Source organism: Anabrus simplex, chromosome 2 (genome assembly GCF_040414725.1).
Source record: "Anabrus simplex isolate iqAnaSimp1 chromosome 2, ASM4041472v1, whole genome shotgun sequence".
Lineage (NCBI taxonomy): Eukaryota > Metazoa > Arthropoda > Insecta > Orthoptera > Tettigoniidae > Anabrus > Anabrus simplex.
Genome location: NC_090266.1, coordinates 468,979,502 through 469,001,587, shown reverse-complemented (window position 1 = coordinate 469,001,587; position 22,086 = coordinate 468,979,502). Strand labels below are relative to the sequence as shown.

The 22,086-nt window shown below is 39.8% G+C and overlaps 1 protein-coding gene across 2 annotated transcripts in view; it reads left to right on the top strand.

Annotated features, from left to right (window-relative positions):
* PlexB (plexin B) overlaps positions 1–22,086 on the top strand; it is a 1,268,238-nt gene that overhangs the window by 253,609 nt on the left and 992,543 nt on the right. For both annotated transcript variants that reach the window (XM_067140856.2, XM_067140855.2), the window contains exon 3: positions 15,269–15,445. In XM_067140856.2, the coding sequence (XP_066996957.2) occupies positions 15,269–15,445 (177 nt within the window). The remainder of the gene's footprint in view (positions 1–15,268; positions 15,446–22,086) is intronic.

The window sequence follows — 22,086 nt, the reverse complement described above, 5'->3', positions numbered from 1 at the left end:
TTAAACTTCATTTAAAATAAATATATCTTCTATAATTTTGCAGGGCGTAAGAGTGAAACGAATTGCGGAAATGAGACGTAAATACTGCGTTATACAGTTTAGATTTAAAAAAATGATTATCCGTATATTACAGATACAAATTATCCGTTGATGGAAATTAGTCATCAGTTCAGTCACGTGTAAGTACGTACTATTCAAAAGAGTGACGGGCTGAATGGCTCAGGCGGTTAAGGCGCTGGCTTTCTGAGCCCTAGTTGGCAGGTTCGATCCAGGCTCGGTCAGGTGGTATTCGAAGGTACTCAGATATGTCAACCGTAGCTTTACTGGCATATAAAAGAACTCTTGTTGGACAAAATTTCGGCACCTCAGCATCTGCGAAAACCGTAAAAATTAGTTATTGCGACGTTAAACCAATAATATTGTTATTTATATAAAACCTTCTGACAGTCGCAGTACAAAAGCAGGAATAAAGTACAATAGGTATTCTCTCTAACATTTAAGTTAGCTGGAGTTTGTAACGGCGTTTATTTCCCAGCATTCTTCCTCGACTCATAATTTTTGAAGACTCATTTATCAGGAATTGCAAATAGAGAACGTTACGCGCACGACTTAAGTCAAATACTAACGCCTACAACAGGAGAAAATTTCCCTCTCGACTTCAACATAACACCAACGCCACTGGTCGCGCAATGAGAGAACCTCGCACACAGGACGCACGAACTCGTACAAATCTTTGTTCCGACTAGAGCAGGGCATGCTTACCCTTCAAATGTGAATCGCCTTACTCAAGACAGTTATAAACTTAGCTAGAAGAGGGAACAGACACCTCCCTTGTATCGCTGAGAAGTAAACTCACAGTACAAAATAATGTGAGAGAAAATCTCATATAGCGACCACTCGCGGGTTAAACAAATACACTATAGAATATATTATACACTATAGTGTATTTGACTTAGAGCAATCTCCTACGAAAGCGCTCACACTTGGAAGACATGCGTACTATCTGAACTCTGAAGGTCACATTCTGTCTGTAAGCTGCTACTAGTGACAGTTACCACTTACCAGTTACTATTTTCACTAGTACATTATTCTGTTGTTACTCGGTAACCTGTTATTTTTTGCCCTCGTTACGTTTGTAACAGCGACAGGCATGTAACTGTGACAAAGTAACTGCTACGTTATTTTTCAGCCATCTCTACTGTAAAGGCATACAGTCTTGTTTCATCAGAAGGTTGAGGATTCTGTTCCCTGATTAGGCCCTGAATAATTTAGAAAACGTTGACTGCACTTTTACCGCATACCTCTGGATTTCAATTAATCCCCAACAGAAATGAGGATCAAGTTAATTCGTGGTGACAAATGTGGTCGGGTATAAAACTCTACTCCAGGTCCAGAACAGCAACATATCTGCTGATATTACATAATAATGATGAAATTGTTAAGGGTCCTAACACTGAGGGCATCGTGATATATAATAATAGTAATAATAATAATAATAATAATAATAATAATAATAATAATAATAATAATAATAATAATAATAAAACAATATTATGTATTATTACATTAAATTATTATTATTAGGTTTTATGAAACGCCGAAGTTGCGGAATTTTGTCCTGCGGGAGTTCGTTAACGCGCCAGTAAATTTACTGACTCGAAGCTGTCATACTTGAGCATCTTCAGTTACCACAGTTGTAAGCTACCCAGACCAGCGCCTAGATTAGAATGGTGGAAACCTAACCCATGGTCTACGCCATTGGTTTTCATGACCTATTGTGAAATTAAATCGCTGCTCAGTTGTGTTACCTGAGGATGTGCATACCCTATCTCAGACCCTCAGAACAGACTTTGATTTGTCCCGGACCTCAGGTGGGCAAGCTGTGAAAAACTACGAAAACTCGTTCTTTAAAAATGCAGCGGTCTGACCTAGATGATTAAGCTCCTAATGAAACAACTACAAATTGAATTTGATACAAAGAGTATTAGAGGAGAAAATCCATCGCTGCTTCTCACCAAGGCATTCATTCACGGTTCGAATTCCGGTCAATGCATGTGGGCTTTTTGAAATGAAAATTCACATCCCTGCGGTTCGGAATCCACGTAAAACTGGAGGTTCTGTGCCTATGATCTTGATATTTACAGTCTTTTAAAAAACGAGATGCTACCTTACTTCCATCCCCACTACTAAATTGTTAGTTAGGAACCGATGGTCTCTGTTGTTAACTGCCATACCTCTCAAAGTAGACTGAGTAATGAAAGGTGAAGATTGGAGTCCTTCCGAAAAACAGCTTACAACGTTGAACCCAAAACATTCTGATTTATTTCCTTCAAAGAAATTTCCGATTCAGTTAAGCTACTTCTTCTCAGGCGCCATTTAACATTTAGGGGTGTGGTGCCTGTAATTCTTCTTAAATTCTGCCTTTGATCATGGAATCTGATATGCTGAACGACAATCTCAAAAAACAAAATATTCGAGGCAGGAATCAGGTACTCTTGTTTTGCATGAACGGCTTGCATTAGGATGGAGTAAAAACTAAACCGAAACACGCCAGGAATTGCACCTACAAAATCGGAAATAAAATGGTGACACCAAGTTTTATCCGTGCTAAAATGTCGCTGTTACGTTTTAGAAGTCCATGGTAGAAGACACGTTTCTTGCGGCAGAAAAAGACTGAGACACAGAGAGCGGTGTTAACAGTTGTATGTCTTCACTTTGAAATGAATGAGAACTGTTGAGCGCTTACGAGCTATGTGTCCGCGAAACTCCTAGGTAGTTCGGCGTGCTCTTTTTCATCGGTGGACAGTTGGTCGCTGGTACGTGAGTAGCAGCCAGTAGACACTTCCGTGGTATTTATTTGGTACTCATTTTCATTTTTCGATTCACTAGACACTTTCATACCACGAATAACCTTTCTCTATTTTGTTCGCAAAGGCCATGAATGTAATTTTTGAACACGACTGAAATTTCAACTTTTAACACGTGCTTCAGTATAATCAGGCCGAATAGTTACAGATAACCTCCAACGTTGACTGATTTCCATTCCATTGCTTGGCTTCGATAACTTCGATAAGGTAAGGAAGAAATAAATAAGGAAACGGAAGAAAGCGTTTTTTATTCACTAATGAATAAATTCAATAGTTTAGAATCAGATTTTGAGTCATATTTTTCTCCTACTAATCTCCCCCCGCCTCTCTGTCTGTCTATCTGTCTCTCTCTCTCTCTGTCTCTCTCTCTCTCTCTCTCTCTCTCTCTCTCTCTGTCTCTCTGTCTCTCTCGCTGTGCTTGTGTGTGAGAGAGATTGTAAGTGGGGTAGTTGCGTATGGGGGTGCTTGACAGCCGTGCTGAAGGACTCCATACTGTGGAATTTCACAACGTAAACTACATGGCGTGTTCAAATCAAAACTTGACTTGGTGACCGCTCGTTCTCGCCAATAGAAGAGAAGAAATGAATCGATCGTCCTACTGCAAGGAAACTTGCGGCTCTGCAAATTTTGTTCGGAAGTCCTAGAGAGTGTTGTGAGATGGAGAGCAGACAATGGTATGATGGGCGAAGAGTCAGGTTGTAAGTTTCACCACGTAAGTTTCCTCTCACTTCTAATTTCTGTGTTGATGGTGTGAAAGTACCTCATGGGGATCAGTGTAAGTACACAGGTGTTAATATAAGGAAAGGTCTTCATTGGGGTCATCACATTTATGAGGTTGTAAATAAAGGTGTCAGAGCACGTTATATAGTTATGGGGGCATTTTGGGGTTGTAGTTGATCTTATAGTAACGGTGTAAAGGATATGGCATGTACGTTAATGGTAAGACCCTAATTAGAGTATGGGTGAAGTGGATGGGACCCTCACCAGAATTACTTGTTTCGAGAACTTGAAACGATCCCAAGTAAAGCAATACGGGTTGTTCTGGGTGATTTACGACAAAGAGAAGTGTTACGAAAATGTTGGAAACTTTGGGCTGGGAAGATTTGCAAGTAAGGAGACGAGCTGCTCGACTAAGCGGTATGTTCCGAGCTGTCAGTGTAAAGATGGCGTTGTATGACATCAGTAGACAAAAGCTTGAATGGAGTTTTTAAAAGTAGGTAAGATCATAATATGAAGATGAAGTTCAAGAAGAAAAATTCATTAATAGGAAGAGGAATTAGGGATTGGAATAATTTACCAAGGGAGATGTTCGGTAAGTTTCCATCTTCTTTGTAATCATTTAAGAAAAGAGTATATAGGCAATTGATTGGAAATCTGACACCTGGGCGACATCAGATCGGTGGTGATAGAAAGTAATTTATGGATGGGTATCGGTACTGATGATGAGTGCGAAAATAATAATGAAATACCTCTTTAAACTGTGTAATCGGTTGTCTTCCCGGGATTATTAACCCTGCTAACATATTCCAACTTTATCCAATTTCTTTGAAGTTTCCTTTCATAGTCATTGGTAAGTAATCTGTTACTCAGAGACCAATGACCTAGATGTTACGTCCCTTAAGACAGAAATAATGATTGTCAATACCTTATTTGGTGAAACGTTGATTTTGATGCCCAATGAGATAAAAAAATTCAACGAGCATGTGGCTGGATGGTTTGAGCCTCGAAGCTGTCAGCTTGCATTCGGGAGATAGTGGGTTCGAACCCCACTGTCGGCAGCCCTGTCTATGGTTTTGCCATGATTTCTCATTTTTACACCAGGCAAATTCTGGGGTTGTACCTTAATTAAAGCCACGGTAGCTTCCTTCAGACTTCGAACACATTGTTGCTAGACCTATCTGTGTTGGTACAACGTAAAGCAATTTGTAAATGAGATAATATCTCATCTTGACGTGTTCTTCAAAATTCCATAGTTGTGGTTGGTTTGGTATGCATAGCATTAGTTTTAGTTACGTATATTGCTAAAAGCTCAGTGTGTTCTAATAGTGTGGTATGAAGATCACTGGGAATACTCGATACGTAGACTACCCTCGAAAGTGATTACGGTTCTGGATCAAATGATTCAACTTGAACTCGCAGGTCCCTCACATGTGCAGTCGCTCAAAAAACAGAATGAGCGCATGTATTGCATGTAGAAGTTCCTCGCAGGTACACTTTTCTCATAAACAATTGAACCTGTTGGTGGAATGTTTGTTGTGGATGTCCATGGGGTTTGTTTCTACATGGGAGGTGAATTATATTTTGATAATAGGCCTAATTAAAATTAAGTGTGATAAAATACCATGCGCTCATTCTTTATTTTGAGCGACTTTACATCCTTGTATCGTTCCTCTCCCGGTCTAGAAAGCCAAGAATAACGGCCGAGAGGTCTCGTCGTGCCGACCACACGACACCTCGTAATCTGCAGGCCTTCGGCTGAGCAGCGGTCGGTTGGTAGACCAAGGCCCTTTCGGTCTGTTGCGCCATGGGGAGAAACGTTCCTCTAATAGATATTGTTCTGAAATTCAATCTGTTCAAAAGAGGGCGAGATAGTTCAGTAATATTGTCGCTAGCTTCTCGCCTTAGGAACGAAGAGTTTTCTATGTGCTTGGATAATACATTGAGTCTTTACGGTCTCCATCACCGTAAGATGGTAGCCAGGGCGTTTTAACTATAAGACAGAGATTTTTTTGTTACTGGATTAAGTGTTGCTATCGGAACCAGTGTGGCGTTCCAAAATAAGTAGTTGAAAACGATATATCTGCTGCCGAACGGACCAATTCTGATCACACCTTCCTAGGATGGAACTACTCCAATATATCTGTTATTAGCAATCTGTACGATATAGCATTATGGTAGCAATGTTTTCCATACCATATCACACTTCTATTTCCTAACTTCAAATGTTGGGGCTATACGCTATGTAACTGTGGTAGTTTAGTCGGTCGCTGGTTAGACTCATTCATTGCCCTTCGATAATTCACATGACCTCACCCACAATAGCTGGTGGATACGTGGCGATCTCTCTCTCTCTCTCTCTCTCTCTCTCTCTCTCTCTCTCTCTCTCTCTCTCTCTCTCTCTCTCAGATTAGTTAACGAGGAACCTTGCTTCGAAGTGTCTTCTCTCTCAGCTAGCTTCCGTGTTTGAGATTCTGTACGGCGTATAATGCTCTGCTCGAGCTGAGACATAATGTTGGGCACGCTCTGTCCATACTTGTAGGGGTAATCTGAAGAACATAAATTCGGGGTCCTCGAAGTAATACGTCACGAACTCGTTCGGAGGTGTAATGTATTCTAATGAAATGACTGAAATGAAATTCATCCTTGTTTCGGACCTTCGTAGATAGATAATACATTGTTATTTTTCTTTCGGTACATTAGGCGATTTGATGTTAAAACTCGTTAAGTGATTGAGAGGAATTTCTGATAATATTAAATAAACTGCTTAAAGTTTAAATTGCGACTGGGTATTGTGGTCAGTTTTACGGAATATAATCACAAGGCAAGCTGTAATTTAAGAATTCTTAAATACGAGAAAATTTTGTCATTAAATTTACTGGATCGTTGAAAACTCACGTTATGCCAGTTAATAGGCCTACTAACACTTCATATCGTTACCTCATTACGTCTCTACGTACCGTAATGTCAGCGTCCTGTCCTTTTCTTTGTGAACCTTCGATTTTCACACTGATAAGGTGAGTTAGTCAACAGAACAGCACATACTGCCCATTTGAGACCCTGCTCTGCCATGATCAGACGACCTGTAGGTGTTGTAGAGTACCACTTCGTAAACGTGACCTCATCCCTTGCCGTACTGCTAGGATTTTGTGACGAGTCCACTGCCTCGTATGTCAGATAACTTCTGTTATCTTACGAGACTGAATTAACACGTTCCAGCCATCAGTCCAGGATAAGAATCCTTGAACGAGCTGGAGGTCGAACCAAGGACGTTCGGGTAAAAGCCAAAGAGCCTATCCCAATAGACATGTAGATATATTAATAGGCTACAACTAACTTGAAAGTAATTTGTTATAGAAACTACCAAGAAGGTACGAGATATGATATAGGGTTATTCTTGTAATAATAATAATAATAATAATAATAATAATAATAATAATAATAATAATAATAATAATAATAATAATAATAATAATCATGATGCAGCACAGACTTATGGCGACGATGGCATGGGAAAGGCCTAGGGTGGGAGGGAAGCGGCCGTGACCTTAATTAATGTACATCCCCAGCATTTGCCTGGTGTGAAAATGGGTAACCACGGAAAACCATATTCAGGGCTACCGACAGTAGGGTTCAAACCCACCATCTCCCGGATGCAAGCTCAGAATTTGATGTATTCACAAAGACGCACACAAAATGCTGTCAGTTGGTACACTTATTTATTTAGAACTACTTATCCACACATTGCACATTAAACACGCATATAACCTAATTAACTGCCGTCACAACAAAACACCATATCAACAAACCACCATTTTAACAACTGCCTATCACTAAGCACATGGAGATTGCAACCTTGAAACCGTTGACTGCTTACAAGCATGTCGTCCACAACACGAGACCACAAGTACAATTCCTATTAAACCATAACTTTTACTAAATAATAACTCGGCTCCACGATCAAGACTACCTCCCAATGCATGTGCCTGGCCAGGCTTCTAGAAAGACATGCCATACCATAACATACCTTCTCGTAAATTCTAGAGTGCTTAAAGCCCAGATATAATGTAAAGAATATTCTCCACAGTTCTCGTCTACCTAGTGCCAATGTGTTTCACAATACTGTAGTGGATTACAAATCATATATACAGGTAACAATAATTATATATTATTAATGGTTCTTACATCAACTAAAGTATATACATGTACAGCACATGTTTCATGACATATCCTCCCAAATAATCCGATCTATCGTCTGTACATATGACGTAAATAATAATAATAATAATAATAATAATAATAATAATAATAATAATATTAATAATACTAAATGGATGTAAACACTTCATAGCCATACATTACAAGTAATAATAATAATAATAATAATAATAATAATAATAATAATAATTGTACCGGGCGGTACACCACCGCGCCGCTAATTCAAACATTGCGCCAGTTGAAACTCCTCTACTGGAGGAAGCCTGAACTTTAACAACCATGTTAATTCTACAGTTTCTCAGAAGATGTCTCTACTGTAAATTTTGTAGTGTTCTGAACTATGTCAATTTCGAGTCGTGTTTGTCTGCTCCATAGCAAGTTCTTTGAACATTCTCTAACAGATGTCTCTACCAAAACTGATAACGCTCTCTGGTGTAAAGGAATGAATTGTCCGGAAGAAATTTAACATTCATAAGTTTTGTTTTTGCTAAATTTTGTTGTGTGGTTTGAGAGTTGGCAATATAATCCTTTCTTTCCGCCTGTTTTGAATGTAGCCAATCAGGAATTTCTGTAATTAATTTTCCACCAATAAGGTGTTTCTTCTTCGTCTGGTGTATTAGTTTTTGCTGTTATCCAATAAAATTTTGTGGGCGGGTTGTAATCATTCATGAAACGTCTCGAATTTTCCGCGAGGGTATATAAACTGCTGATTTTCTGGTCTCCTGGCCACTTCAGTAACATCTCTCCTAGTGTGATTATGTAGCAGGGGGCGGGAAGCGCCTCTTTCTTCGGGCAGCAGTTCATCCATAAGGTAATGGCCATTTTATAACTTCATTTCTTGCTAGCTCCGCAGTTTAACCCTCGGGGCAGGTTCGAAAACTTTCCTCATGTAACCTATTTTTAAAATGTAAAAGACACTTGGTATAAATTCCGTCTCTTTAACTACAAATCGGGATAGAGTGTGCCTAACCCTCTCGAGCTCCCTCTCATATGGTTTTTGAGGTAACTGTTTTTCTTCGCTTCAAAATGTAATTAATTTTCCTATCGTGTCACCTCCGTAGTATGGGATTAGCCCTTGCATAAACGGCCTAAAAGCCAAATAGGTTTTAAAAAGGTGTATTAGGAGTGCAAGTTACGCCTCCTCTCAAGTTGGTATTTTGGGGCCATGTTATTGTCCTGTTTCTTTAATGAATAGGCCTCAGAAGGTTGGGTAATTTTACCCCTGTTCTTGTGTGCCTGAAGGGAAGCTTGAAGGTGGAGTTTGGTGTGGCCTTTGATGGGCCTGAACTTTGAGAGCGGGTTTGCTCTTTCTTAAAAGTAGATTTTCTGTGTGCCTCGAGGAGGCTTTACTGGGTAAATAATAATAGGCCTAATAATAATAATAATAATAATAATAATAATAGTAATCGTAAAATAATAATAATTCGAGCTCGATACTTGCATTATTTACCCATGGGTGATAGAAGATTGTTTTCAAGTTACATCAGTTTATCACACTTGCGTCAAGTTGCGCGGCCCTAACCGCACGGTCATAACCGTACGGCCATCTAGCCCGGTGAATTATTATAATTATAATAATTATTATCATCATCTGCTTCCACACACATGTTCTATACCGGAGATTGTTCGTTTTCATCCCAGTCATCCTTACATTTATTTGGACTATACCTTATCGACAGAAAGTAAATTCATTGGCATCTATAGCCGCAGTCATAACAATAGCATATTAGGGAAAGAAGAAAAGGTTTGCTTCTTAACGAACATTGTCGTACGCTAACAATAAATATGTCTTAGTTACAGTAATGCGTGTCTGGTGATCTGCTGCTGTCTAGTGATAAGCTACTAATGGTTATAGTTACTTCTTGTATACAGAATGCTTCAAATGTGAGGGACAAAAGAATGTTGTAATAGATCTCTTGGTGGTGAGAAATGCTTCCTTCTTTCTCTTCTTTTTAATATGTAGCCAGGTCACAAGGTGGTCATAATTGCCACCATAGTACGAAGGTTGATTAAATATAAACAGGATTTTTGTTCCTGAACATCAACAGCTGATAGGACTGGCCCCGCGCTCTGATATTCTTAGGCGGGATCGTTAGGAGTGGGGGGAGCGTGCTGTTAGATTTTTCACGCCGTTTCGTCAGTAACCCTCACGATGTCGGAGCAACAGGCGCACCCCTCCACTGCGCAACGCATAATTATAAAATTTCTTGCTTGTCAAGGAGTTACAATGGCGGAAATTTGCTAGAGATTGGCTGCACAGTCCGGTGATCAAACATTGTGAAGGACGCGTGTGTGTAAGGCGAGGCGGAGGAAAGGGGATGCAGCACCAGTGAAAGCCAAGACTCGACTGTCAGCTGGCAAGGTTCTTGCAACGGTTTTTTTTCGATCGCGAGGCATTTTGCTGGTGTTTTTTTTTTTTTTTGAATGAGCGACGCACAATCAATGCTGCTTTCTACTGCGAGCTGTTGATCAAGGCGAGGGTTGCATATCGCCGCAAAAGACGAGACCAACCGATTCGACAATGCGCGGCCCCATACTGCAGCTTTGTCTCCAAGCGACAGGAAATGCACTGGACTGCACTTGATCATCCTCCCTACAGTCCGGACTTACCGCCCTGCGATTTCCATTTGTTCGGACCACTCAAAGAAGCTCTAGGAGGGCAACGATTTGAAAATTGCGAGAGTGTGGAAGACTTCGTGAGCAACTGGCTGGTTAGACGACCCTGTTCTTTTTGATGCCCTCATCGTAAAAAGCTGCTCATACGCTGGAAAAAATGAATTTCCAAAGCAGGAAACTATGCGGAAAACCAAATTGTAATTGCCTTGTGTTTTTCAATAAATGAATTTAAATAAAAAAATAAAATCTCGTTTATATTTGAACCCCGTCGTAAATAGGTTGCTTGTCTGTAGTAAAAATCAGCTGCAGTTTAATTTTTTTACATTATCTGCAAATGTGCATTTTGTATCTTCAGAATAACACTGCATTACTTCACTGTTGCTGTCGTAAATTATACTCAGCTCAGAGTTCTCAGTAACAGATCACGTTCGTTGTTATGTGTGGTTCTCTCCAGATTATACATCTAAACAAGACGAGTCAGTCCAGTCAGCATACAGGATTTTTTTCTTTTGCATTACAGCGTACACGTAATAATTCTCTAAATATTTAGAAATGCACAGCCAAGGAAGAAGACAGTTGTTTTCAAGGTAAACTGGCTTTTCTAACCTTAGACCAATATAGCAACTCATATAAGCAGCCTCGATGCATTTACTATAGATATCCCTTTGTCGTGTGACACTAAATAGGCTTGTTGATGGCTTCTGTGAATATATCATCCGTCGCACATGGAGAATTCTTCTGACTAATATATGCCTCAACTTTTATTTTGACTACGTATCTCACTTTAAGTCATTAGTATTTATTACTATGTTCTTAATATTTCTAATATACAAATGCATTTAAAAGAAGCTTATTCTTGAGTGATTAGTTTAGCTTTGGTGGACCCCAAATCCGACTCGCTCATGAGGAGACCTGTTATGTAATTCTGCGTAGTTCAGTATAAGTTCCCCGTGGCCAGTCATAACAACTTTTAAGAACATCTACATGCATCTTTACAGCCACGTGCAATATGTCGACTCACAGTCCACAACAAAACTGGGAAGCTGCACTGATAAAAATTCCAAGGTTCGAATCTTGTCACTGACAGCCTCTACGCTGATAAGTTATCCCTCGAGCTTTCCCCTCTCATTTATTCGGATAAAATGGAAACATACTACCTTATTTGAAGTAGGTCCTACTAGGACTCTATCCCTATCATATTCCATACAGTGACACACGCAATAGACGTCCAACGAAAATCCAAGGTCCTGTTAAGAAAACAAAATATAATATATTAGGTGTAAATATATATGTGGATAATAGGGGCTGGTTTGGGGTTTGGTACAACAATACTTCACGTAGATATATTTCTCTGGAGTGAATGTGGGAAAACCAAGAAGGAAATTAGACATTTGCCGTTCCAGGCTTCGACTCAAGTGGCTAGCTTGGAAACTCGTCACAGTATAGTATACAATAAAGTCTTCGAACTGATGTCTACTGTACAGTAGTTTTTTCTTCGGCGTAGGAAAATGCCTGACTACGTATACAATTGCATTTTCCATGTTGCTGTAGTAGTAGTTAATCGGCTAACTAGGGATCACGTTAAGTGCCATTGTACAATCCGGCGTTTATTTAATTTTTGTTTGATCCAGCTCGCTGTGTCGAGTACGGAGTTCATCCGACCACTTCGCACTACTAATTGTCCATTTCTCATCTGGGGAAGTCCCAAAAGTCATGATGCTTGTTCTGAAATATCTCATTTGTGCCTGTCTTTTGGTCGTAGGCCAATTTCTTCTAGATTTTTCTTGATACTAACGCACCACGGAATTACTTTTTTGGTTTTAAGTCAAAATGGTCAAAAATGCGTTTTGTCCATCGAAAGTGCTCCATCCATCATAGTTAACCGTCGAAGCAAGCTCTGTGTTTGTGCATTTTGTCTGTGATCTCTATATTAGAGTAGATTTCCTGTCTGGATTTTCTTATGTATTTCTTATGTATTTCCCATTTTTGTAGTTTGGGTCAAGTGTGTTATGGAGAATCGTCCCCTTTTTTATTGCTCTAATTTACCGGCAGCGCTTTGCTGAGAGAGAATATGCCATTCTGACGTATAGAGAGATAACGGCTTGACGACAGTGCTGTAATGATAAAGTTTGTTGTGTATAGATTATTATCATTATTATTATTATTATTATTATTATTATTATTATTATTATTATTATTATTATCCGACTCCGTGGCTTAATGGTCAGCGTTGGACCCTCGGTTTAGAGGGTCCCGGGTTCGATTCCCGGCCGGTTTGGAGAATTTAATCGCGTCTGATTAATTATTCCAGCTTGAAGACTGCCTGTTTGTGTTCGCCCCAACACACTCTTCTTCATTTTCAGACAAAACACCACACTACCAACCACCACAGAAACACGCAATAGTGATTATCCCTCCGCATAGAGTTGGCGTCAGGAAGAGTATCCGACCGTACAACAGGGCCAAATCAACATGATCGACACAGTTCGCACCCGCGATCCCAGAGGTGAGGGCAAAGTGGTAGGAGAAAAAATTATTCTTATTCTTATTTTATTTTATTTTTTATGCCCTGCTTCATGGCTAAATTGTTTGCGTGCTGGCCTTTGAACCAGAGGTTCCCGGATTCGATTTCCGGCAGGGTCGGGGATTTTAACCTTAATTGGTCAATTCCGATGGCTCGGGGCTTCAGCATTAGAACTCATCATTACTAGGGCCCCGTCCTCATAGACCCGCAGGTCACGTATACGCCGTCAACTTGAAAGATTTGCACCAGGCCTCTTTGAAGGCCAAACACCATTAAAATTATTATTATTATTATTATTATTATTATTATTATTATTATTATTATTATTATTATTATTATTATTATTATGACAATAATATGGCCTCTCCCTGAGTTTGAATTCCCGCTTGATCGACTGCCAGGAAAGTAATCTAACGAAGACTGCTTAAACTCAACCATACGTTTTATTTATCTTCACAAGATGTCATCAGTGTTGATTTTAGTGCCACCTAGTGTATATAACTGTAATTAATTTAGTCGGGAATTGCTCCTGTTTTGTGGCTAACTAGACTGAATTACCGTCAACTATTTTTGAGTTGCCACTACTGCCTAATACGTAATGATCCACCAGTCAGCTCTCTGCCATATGGTGTGATATTCCACCAGTCAGACTGCTTAATTACGTCATTTTCTATATTCGTATCCTGTCTGACCTTATATATAGTTGTGAGTTTGAGCCTTAAGTGACATTTCGGATCGGGACTTCGAGAGTGCTGCATTTAGTGAGGTCTCCCTCAGAGGGCCGGATGTCGAGGCTGGGGCTAACTACGGCGTAGCAGTGACAGTGTAAGGTAAAACAGAACTATCGCCTAACAATGTGAATTTTATCTACTTGTGACAAAGGCAAGATTCCAGCGTTCCCCTTAGCAGGAAACTGTTAGGCCGCGTTGCGTTTTCTTTAAACTTTAATGCAGGTTTTTCTTCTTTCTGTTAGGACTTAGAATGTAGGTTTTCTAGGCAGTATATGGAATATCTCCCCATGGGGATTATGTAATGTAAGGACGCACGAGTGTGCACCCTCGTTTCCCTTATTAACTTTGCTTTCTGGTGACTTAAGTTTTCTAACTCTAAATTTCCTATCCGGGTTTCGATCTTTAGCCTTATTTTTTATCTTAGTCACCACGCAATATGGCTTATGCTCTGCGTCACGGGACTTCAGCCCTGTTATGTTTTATTTAGAAGTCCTGTTACGGAATTGCTTAAGGTGTTCAGCATCCCATTCGTTTTATTCTCGGCCTTTCTATTTACCTTTTATTTTTCCCTTATGTGGCCGCGGAGCTTTGGCTACTATATGTAATGTTCTGGATCTTTCGATCCGCCTTTTTGTGTGGCTTCCATATCTTGAATAAGGGTAACGAGTGTAAAGGCCGGATGAGCTTTTAAATATGAAAAAGGTGTTCCAAATGAAATCTCTAGTCAGGTACTTGAAATTTGTGATTGTAGTCCAGGATTCGATACCATTCCATTGTGTTTGAAATTAAACTGAGGGTTTGTACTTCCTCTGGAAGTGTAACTGTTCTCTAACTCAGGGTTTGATTTCCTTCCTCCAAAATTTATTTGGGAAGCTCTAGCTTCTTGTTAACATGTTTATGTTTAGGTTGACCTATTCGTCTGATGAAGACTTTAAGTCCTTCCTAATATAAATGGGAGCTTCTCTCCCCTGGTGAAACTTATGCTCCAGAGCTTGGCTTCATTGTTTCTGAAGTTTCTATCTTGATAAGACATTGTGTTAAATATATGGTGGTTGTTGTTATTATTAGTTGAAGAGATTACCCAGCTAAGAAAATAATTCCAGCAAATATATATATTTTTTAAATGTAATCTTTGGTTCATGCCTTCTCCAGCCATTTATCCCCTAGGCTTCTTTCCCTTTCTGATCCACTAAACACAACGTAACATTATTATTATTATTATTATTATTATTATTATTATTATTATTATTATTATTATTATTATTATTATTATTAACGAGTTATTGTATGAGAATTAGAAAATATCTGAAATCATATTTCCAGTTGTTTACCGTATTTGATGAATTACATAAGTAGCTCTTTGCTACAAAATAGAATGAGTTCTACATTTCACCAGCGTTGTCAGCTGGAGTATGAACGAGTCACCTACATGAGTTTCTAAATACGATCCCACATGTAACCGGTAAAGGCACTGTTCAATCTTTCTGTACATCTGAGCGTTGTTATTCATTTATTAACTATCATTCAATAAGATACATTTTCGGTACTCTGTTTCAACGCCTCTAGAAATTGCTATGTTATTTTCTCTGTTTCAGTCGACTGGCAATATCCTGAGTTTCTGTGATGTGGGTTTGAAAATCTCCGGGGTGGTACCTATCAGCAGCCAGGCTGCGCTTCATTTCCCCAACTCGTCTTTAACATCTGTATCCTTGGCAACCACTGAGAAACATACGGTCGTTTTCCTTGGCACAAGTGATGGTAGCATCAAGAAGGTAAGTCCACACATACCGTACAACCTCAGCATTGTCCATTACTGTAGTCCCTGCTTTTGTAACTACATAAAGCGCAGACTACATTATAATTTCAACACATGAATGCACAGTGTATACGCACGTGTTTCAGTTGTTGACTACGATAATCGTCTGTATGTATACCTACCATGTATAACTAAATAGTATGCCTCCGTTTTTTTTCTTTGCGCATGTCTTCAAATTCCAGTGAGTGTGATATTTTAACATCCTCCATCCTTATACACCACTTATTATCAGATGAGAGTTAATGATGATACATCAAATATCTTGTATTGGTATATCTACCCCTTAGATTCGTTTCCTGATACGGAGTAGGGGATGAGGTGAGATGCAAATTATATGGCGTGCTTTTTTACGGCTGGATACCCTTCCTGGCGCAAACCTCAGTTGAGGAGCTAATGAAGATGAAGTGAATGATCATAAATATGACAGATTTGGCTGATTTGATACCATAAATTCGATCGTGCTTGAGGACAATGCTACCTTTCTTCGTCCATGAGACTTCAACATTTATACTCTTGTTTGTGTCCAGCAGTATACAGTTTATCATCTAGATTGTGTTGTGAATTTAACATTAACCATTTCGATAAAGGCGCCTTTGGTTAACTCGGAAGGACGTTGGTTCGATAACCGCCTTGAAAGTTCAGAAATTTGGGAATGGGGCCTGCGTTTGGAGAGCTAGATACCAGTGCAATCGCAGAAATATTAGTATCGGTTAGATTCGTGGGGTGGGGAGAGCATCCACTCTATTTCTCTTAATGCCGAGTTTACAGATAGTAGTAGTTTTTACCGTCTTCTCTTTGTGGGTCATCCGTAGCATGAAACATAGATGGCTTTGGTTTTACTTATTGTCAATCCCCTGTAAGATTAACGTTTTACGTGTTGCACAGTATTTTTAATTGAACAAAGGTGTATTTTCTACTTGGTGAGGAGCAGGACTTTCAATAAAGAAAACCCTATTAAAAATTAGACTTTGTAGTCCTATGGTATGGTGACAGCTCAGGCGCTTATAGAATTGAATATAAGAAACAAATTTATTTTCATGTATACCTGTTCTTCTGAGCCTCGTGGAGGTAGTACGATAAAGTTAACTTGGAGGTCATCTGTGGGTTTAAAGTTCTACCATTGCAGCATTCTGGTAGATCCCAGCAGTGGTGATGCGTTCCCGTTAGAGGGAAATCAGCTCTGACATGCCCACTCTAACACATTGAGTGATTTTGTTGATTGTGTTTTTTAATTGCTTGATGTGTGCAATTATAACTCGACATAGTGAAGTTTCTCTTTCAGATTAATAGAACTAGCTAAGTAATGGCCTAATAAAACAATTACTTATCTGCTTTACTGCGCTAACGCTGGGACGAATTTCCTTTTTACATGTTCTTTGTTATTTTCGCCCCATGTTGAGCAGCATGCTGTGCGTTGTTGGACATGGGTTAGGGAATGTAGGAAGAAGGATATGCAACTGCGGTGGCCGGTGACCGGTCGAAATGGGAATAAAGGCGCTAAGCTTCTAGGCTACAATGAAGAGCCTTGAAGGTGAAGGTTATTTTCTGTAAGTTAAATGCCATTGTAGTTCCGTTCTAACAACCACTCCTCAACCAGAGAGCCTCGCTGACTTCACAGTTAACATTAAGTTGCAGGTACACGTGAGATATGAAACAAGAATTATTCTCCCTGCAAGCACTATTGGGAGGGAAAGTGATTCTTTCTTTTAACAGTCTACTTTACGTCGCACCGACACAGATAGGTCTTATGGCGAGGACGAGATAGGAAAAGGCTTGGAGTGGAAAGGAAGCGGCCGTGGCCTTAATTAAGGTACAGCCCAAGCATTTACTTGGTTTAAAAATCCGATTTCACGGAAACCATCTTCAGGGCTGCCGACAGTGGGGTTCGAACCCACTATCTTCAGATTTCAAGCTCACAGCTGCGTGCGCCTAACCGCACGGCCAACTCGCTCGGTAGGGCAAGTGATTGATAAGGCCTATTCTTCTTCCATCGCTAGTGAAGCCTACATTAGGTCACCGATATGATGGAATATCACGAATGAGTGATTTTTCCGTTTTGTTAACTGGCGAATTATTCTCCGCTGTCATTGTTGCGTCATTCTAAGGGTTAGAAACAACTTGGCCGTCCACTTCGTGTGGTTGATTGTAAGTAAATATTGGAAAATACTGTCTCTGGGTGGCCGTTAAAATTCACTCAGAATGGCCGTCAAAGTTGACTGTACAAAATTCGAATGACTTAATTCTGGCTTCCAAGCCTTTCCAGGGTACATGACTAAATACTTTTAAAACTTGCGTATGTTATCAGATTCTCTGTCTAAATAAGTTCTTCGTTTATGTCAGTTCTCAGTCCTAAACTAGAGCATTCTATTTGTATCGAGTAATGTTTGTAAGACCTTATCAACATTCATGTATCGAGCCCTGAGGACCAGCTGTTTTTTTGTCCTGTCAATTTTCTTACTAGTCCCAGAATATCAGTACTATAGTATCAATAAAAGTTTTCTACGCCCAATAACAGTAGCATTCAGATCGTGGTTTCAGTGTCTGTATATAGAGAATGTGTACTAGTTCAATCATTCTTTCAAAACTTTTTGGAACAGTTTATTGAACTTGTATAGCAAGGTTTAATATTTTTTTAACGCTGCATTTAAATTTCGAAGGCTTCTCAACAATATATTTTTTGTAACATTAGGTTGTCAACCCCATGCTCAAACCCCAACCTAGATGACTAGTGCTGAAAATAGATAGCCAAGAATTTGAGGATACAATTAGCCAAGGATAACGATATAACAGCAGAGATGTTGAGAATAGTACTGTAATGGCTAACAAAAACAGCTATCAATCAATCACTACTGATCTGCATTTGGGCAGTCGCCCAGGTGGCAGATTCCCTATTTGTTGTCTTCCTAGGCTTCTTTTAAACGATTGCAAAGAAATTGGAAATTTATTGCACATCTCCCTTCGTAGTTATTCCTATCCCTAACTCCCCTTCCTATAAACGAATATTTGCCCCAATTTGTCCTCTAGAATTCCAGCTCTATTGTGATCGTTCCTACTTTTAAAGATACCACTCAAATTTATTCGTCTACTGATGTCATTCCACGCTATCTCTCCACTGACAGCTCGGAACTTACCACTTAGTCGAGCAGATCGTTCTCTTTCTCCCAAGTCTTTCCAGCCCAAACTTTGCAATATTTTTGTAACGCTACTCTTTTGTCGGAAATCACCCAAAACAAATCGAGCTGCTTTTCTTTGGATTTGTTTTCCAGTTCTTGAATCAAGTAATCCTGGTGAGGGTCCCATACACTGGAACCATACTCTAGTTGGGGTCTTACCAGAGCCTTATACGCCCTCCTCTTTACATCTTTACTACAACCCCTAAATACCCTAAATACCCTCATAACCATGTGCAGAGATCTGTACCCTTTATTTACAATCATATTTGTGTGATTACCTCAATGCAGATCTTTCCTAATGAAGAACTTTCCTTATATTAACACCTAGATAGTACTTACAATCCCGGTCTAGAAAGCCAAGAATAACGGCCTAGAGGACTCGTCGTGTTGACCACACGACACCTCGTAATCTGCAGGCCTTCGGGCTGAGCAGCGGTCGCTTGGTAGGCCAAGGCCCTTCAAGGGCTGTAGTGCCATGGGGTTTGGTTTTTTAGTACTTACAATGATCCCCAAAAGGAACGTTCACCCCTTCAACGCAGTAATTAAAACTGAGAGGACTTTTCCTACTTGTGAAGCTCACAACCTGACTTTTAACCCCGTTTATCATCATGCCATTGCCTACTGTCCATCTCATAACTTTATCGAGGTCATTTTGAAGTTATTCACAATCTTGTAACTTATTTATTACTCTGTACAGAAAAACATCATCTGCAAAAAGTCATATCTGATTCCACTTCTTTACTCATATCATTGATATATATATATATATAAGAAAACATAAAGGTCCAATAAGAATACTGCCTTGAGGAATTCTCCTCTTGATTAATACAGGGACAGATAAAGCATCGCCTACTCTAATTCTCTGAGTTCTATTTTCTAGAAATATAACCATCCATTGTCACTCTTTCTTCTAGTCCAAATGCACTCACTTTTTCCAGTAGTCTCCCACGATCTAACCTATCAAATGCCTTAGATATGTCATTCGCAATACAGTCCATTTGACCTCCTAATCCCAGGATATCTGCTATAGCATATCTTGCTGGAATCCTACACGTTGAGCTTCAGTGGAATAATCCAAACTGCCTTCTATCAAACCATGTATTAATTTCGCAAACATGTCTAATATAATCAGAAAGAATGCTTTCCCAAAGCTTACATGCAATGCATGTCAAACTGACTGGCCTGTAATTTTCAGCTTTATATCTATCACCCTTTCCTTTATACACAGGGGCTTCTATAACAACTCTCCTTCATGCAAACAATAATCAAATAAGTACTTCAGATATGGTACTATATCCCAACCCATTGTCTTTAGTATATCCCCCGAAACATCATCAATTCCACCTGCTTTTCTAGTTTTCAACTTTTGTATCTTACTGTTAATGTCATTATTATCATAGGTAAATTTTATTACCTTTTTAGCATTAGTCACCTCCTCTACATGGACATTATCCTTGTAACCAACAATCTTTATATACTTCTTACTGAATACTTCTGCCTTCACAAACCAAACCCAAACCTCATGGCACTACAGCCCTTGAAGGGCCTTGGCCTGACAAGCGACCACTGCTCATCCCGAAGGCCTGCAGATTACGAGGTGTCGTGTGGTCAGCACGACGAATCCTCTCGGCCGTTATTCTTGGCCTCCTAGACCGGGGCCGCTATCTCACCGTCAGATAGCTCTTCAATTCTAATCACGTAAGCTGAGTGGACCTCGAACCAGCCCTCAGGTCTAGATAAAAATCCCTGACCTGGCCGGGAATGGAACCCGGGGCCTTCGGGTAAGAGGCAGTCCCGGCTCTGCCTTCATAAATGACTCATAATTCAGGTGAAATCATATTTATGATGAGAGAGAAAATGTATTTCTTATGAATCCTTTGTAAGACCTCTACTGAGAGGCAGCATAGTTGGCCCCTTAAAAACAACAGGGGTTTAGAAGGAAGAATTCTAAGAAAAGTATAGGGAACAATGAAGGAAAATGGTGTATGGAGAGCATGGCATAATCATGAATTACATAACCTCTTGAAGGAACTATATGTTATAAATCCAGTTACGATGTCATTAAGCTAACACGCCCCATTAGTGCGATATCATCAAGATGGTGTCTGGATCCATGGCTGGGTGGTCCTCAGGACCCCGCGTTCGATTTCCGGCCGAGCTGAGGGTTTTAATCTTAAGTGGTTGATTCCCTTTGTTCGTGGCTGAGTGTTTGCACTGTCCCTAACATTCCTGTAACTCACACAGCACACACCACACTAACAAGGAGTTTCCTCGCTCTTGTCGGAGGGTCTTCCTTACATTGGCTGCACTAGGCCATCTATAACCACACAAAATAAAAAATAATCAAGACGACGCGATACAAATCCTGATCAGTGCAGATGGGATTTCCGTAATGAAGAGTCACGTCCTTGTGGTTCGAAATCTTCGTGAAACTGGAGATCCCGTGACTTTGATCACTATAAATCACTTAAAACTACCAATTAGCTTGCGTGCTTTATCCCTCGTATCCACTGAGAACCTGATCTTCATAATTAAGGACAGAAAATTCGAAGAAGTTTCAGTTTCATGAACTCTTGAAGTCATGTCTACTTTCACTGATCTTGGAATGAAAATAAATATATTGATATTGAAAACTCTCTCTCTCTCTCTCTCTCAGGATAGTTTCGGGACATTTGACAAAGTCTCTAAAACTTGCCAAGGCTTTATTTTTATTTTTTGGCTAGTTGCTTTACGTCGCACCGACACAGATAGGTCTTATGGCGACGATGGGACAGGAAAGGGCTAGAAGTGGGAAGGAAGCGGCCGTGGCCTTAATTAAGGTACAGCCCCAGGATTTGCCTGGTGTGAAAATGGGAAACCACGGAAAACCATTTTCAGGGCTGCCGACGGTGGGGTTCGAACCTACTATCTCCTGAATACTGGATACTGGCCGCACTTAAGGGACTGCAGCTATCGAGGTCAAGGCTTTAAGAAGTCTTACATGCATCTTCCTCTTCTTCTACCACTTTTCCCCCACCTGTGGGATGGCGGGTGCGAGCTGTGTCGCACATGTGGGTTTGGCCCTGGTTTTCGGCCGGATGCCCTTTCTGACACAAACCCTATATGGAGGGATGAAGAAGTCTTATATGCATAAGGTGTTGAAAGTCTTAGTGTTCAATGTATCTCGGCAAGTTTCTCACAAAATAACTGAATATGTATTTGGTGGCAGCTGCAATGATCCCAGACGTGTTTAACAGTGGAAGGATAAGTTCAAAATTATCTGTTTCTCAAAAAATACTTCCTAGTTTTTTAAACCTAGAATATTTCGTAAGTCGGAATTGTAGTGAAGATTGGCTTGTAAAAGAAGAAACAGTAAATTACTATTATGGGTATGATTATATAATATTTCTTCTGAACTAACAATAACGGTACAAATTTTATGGAA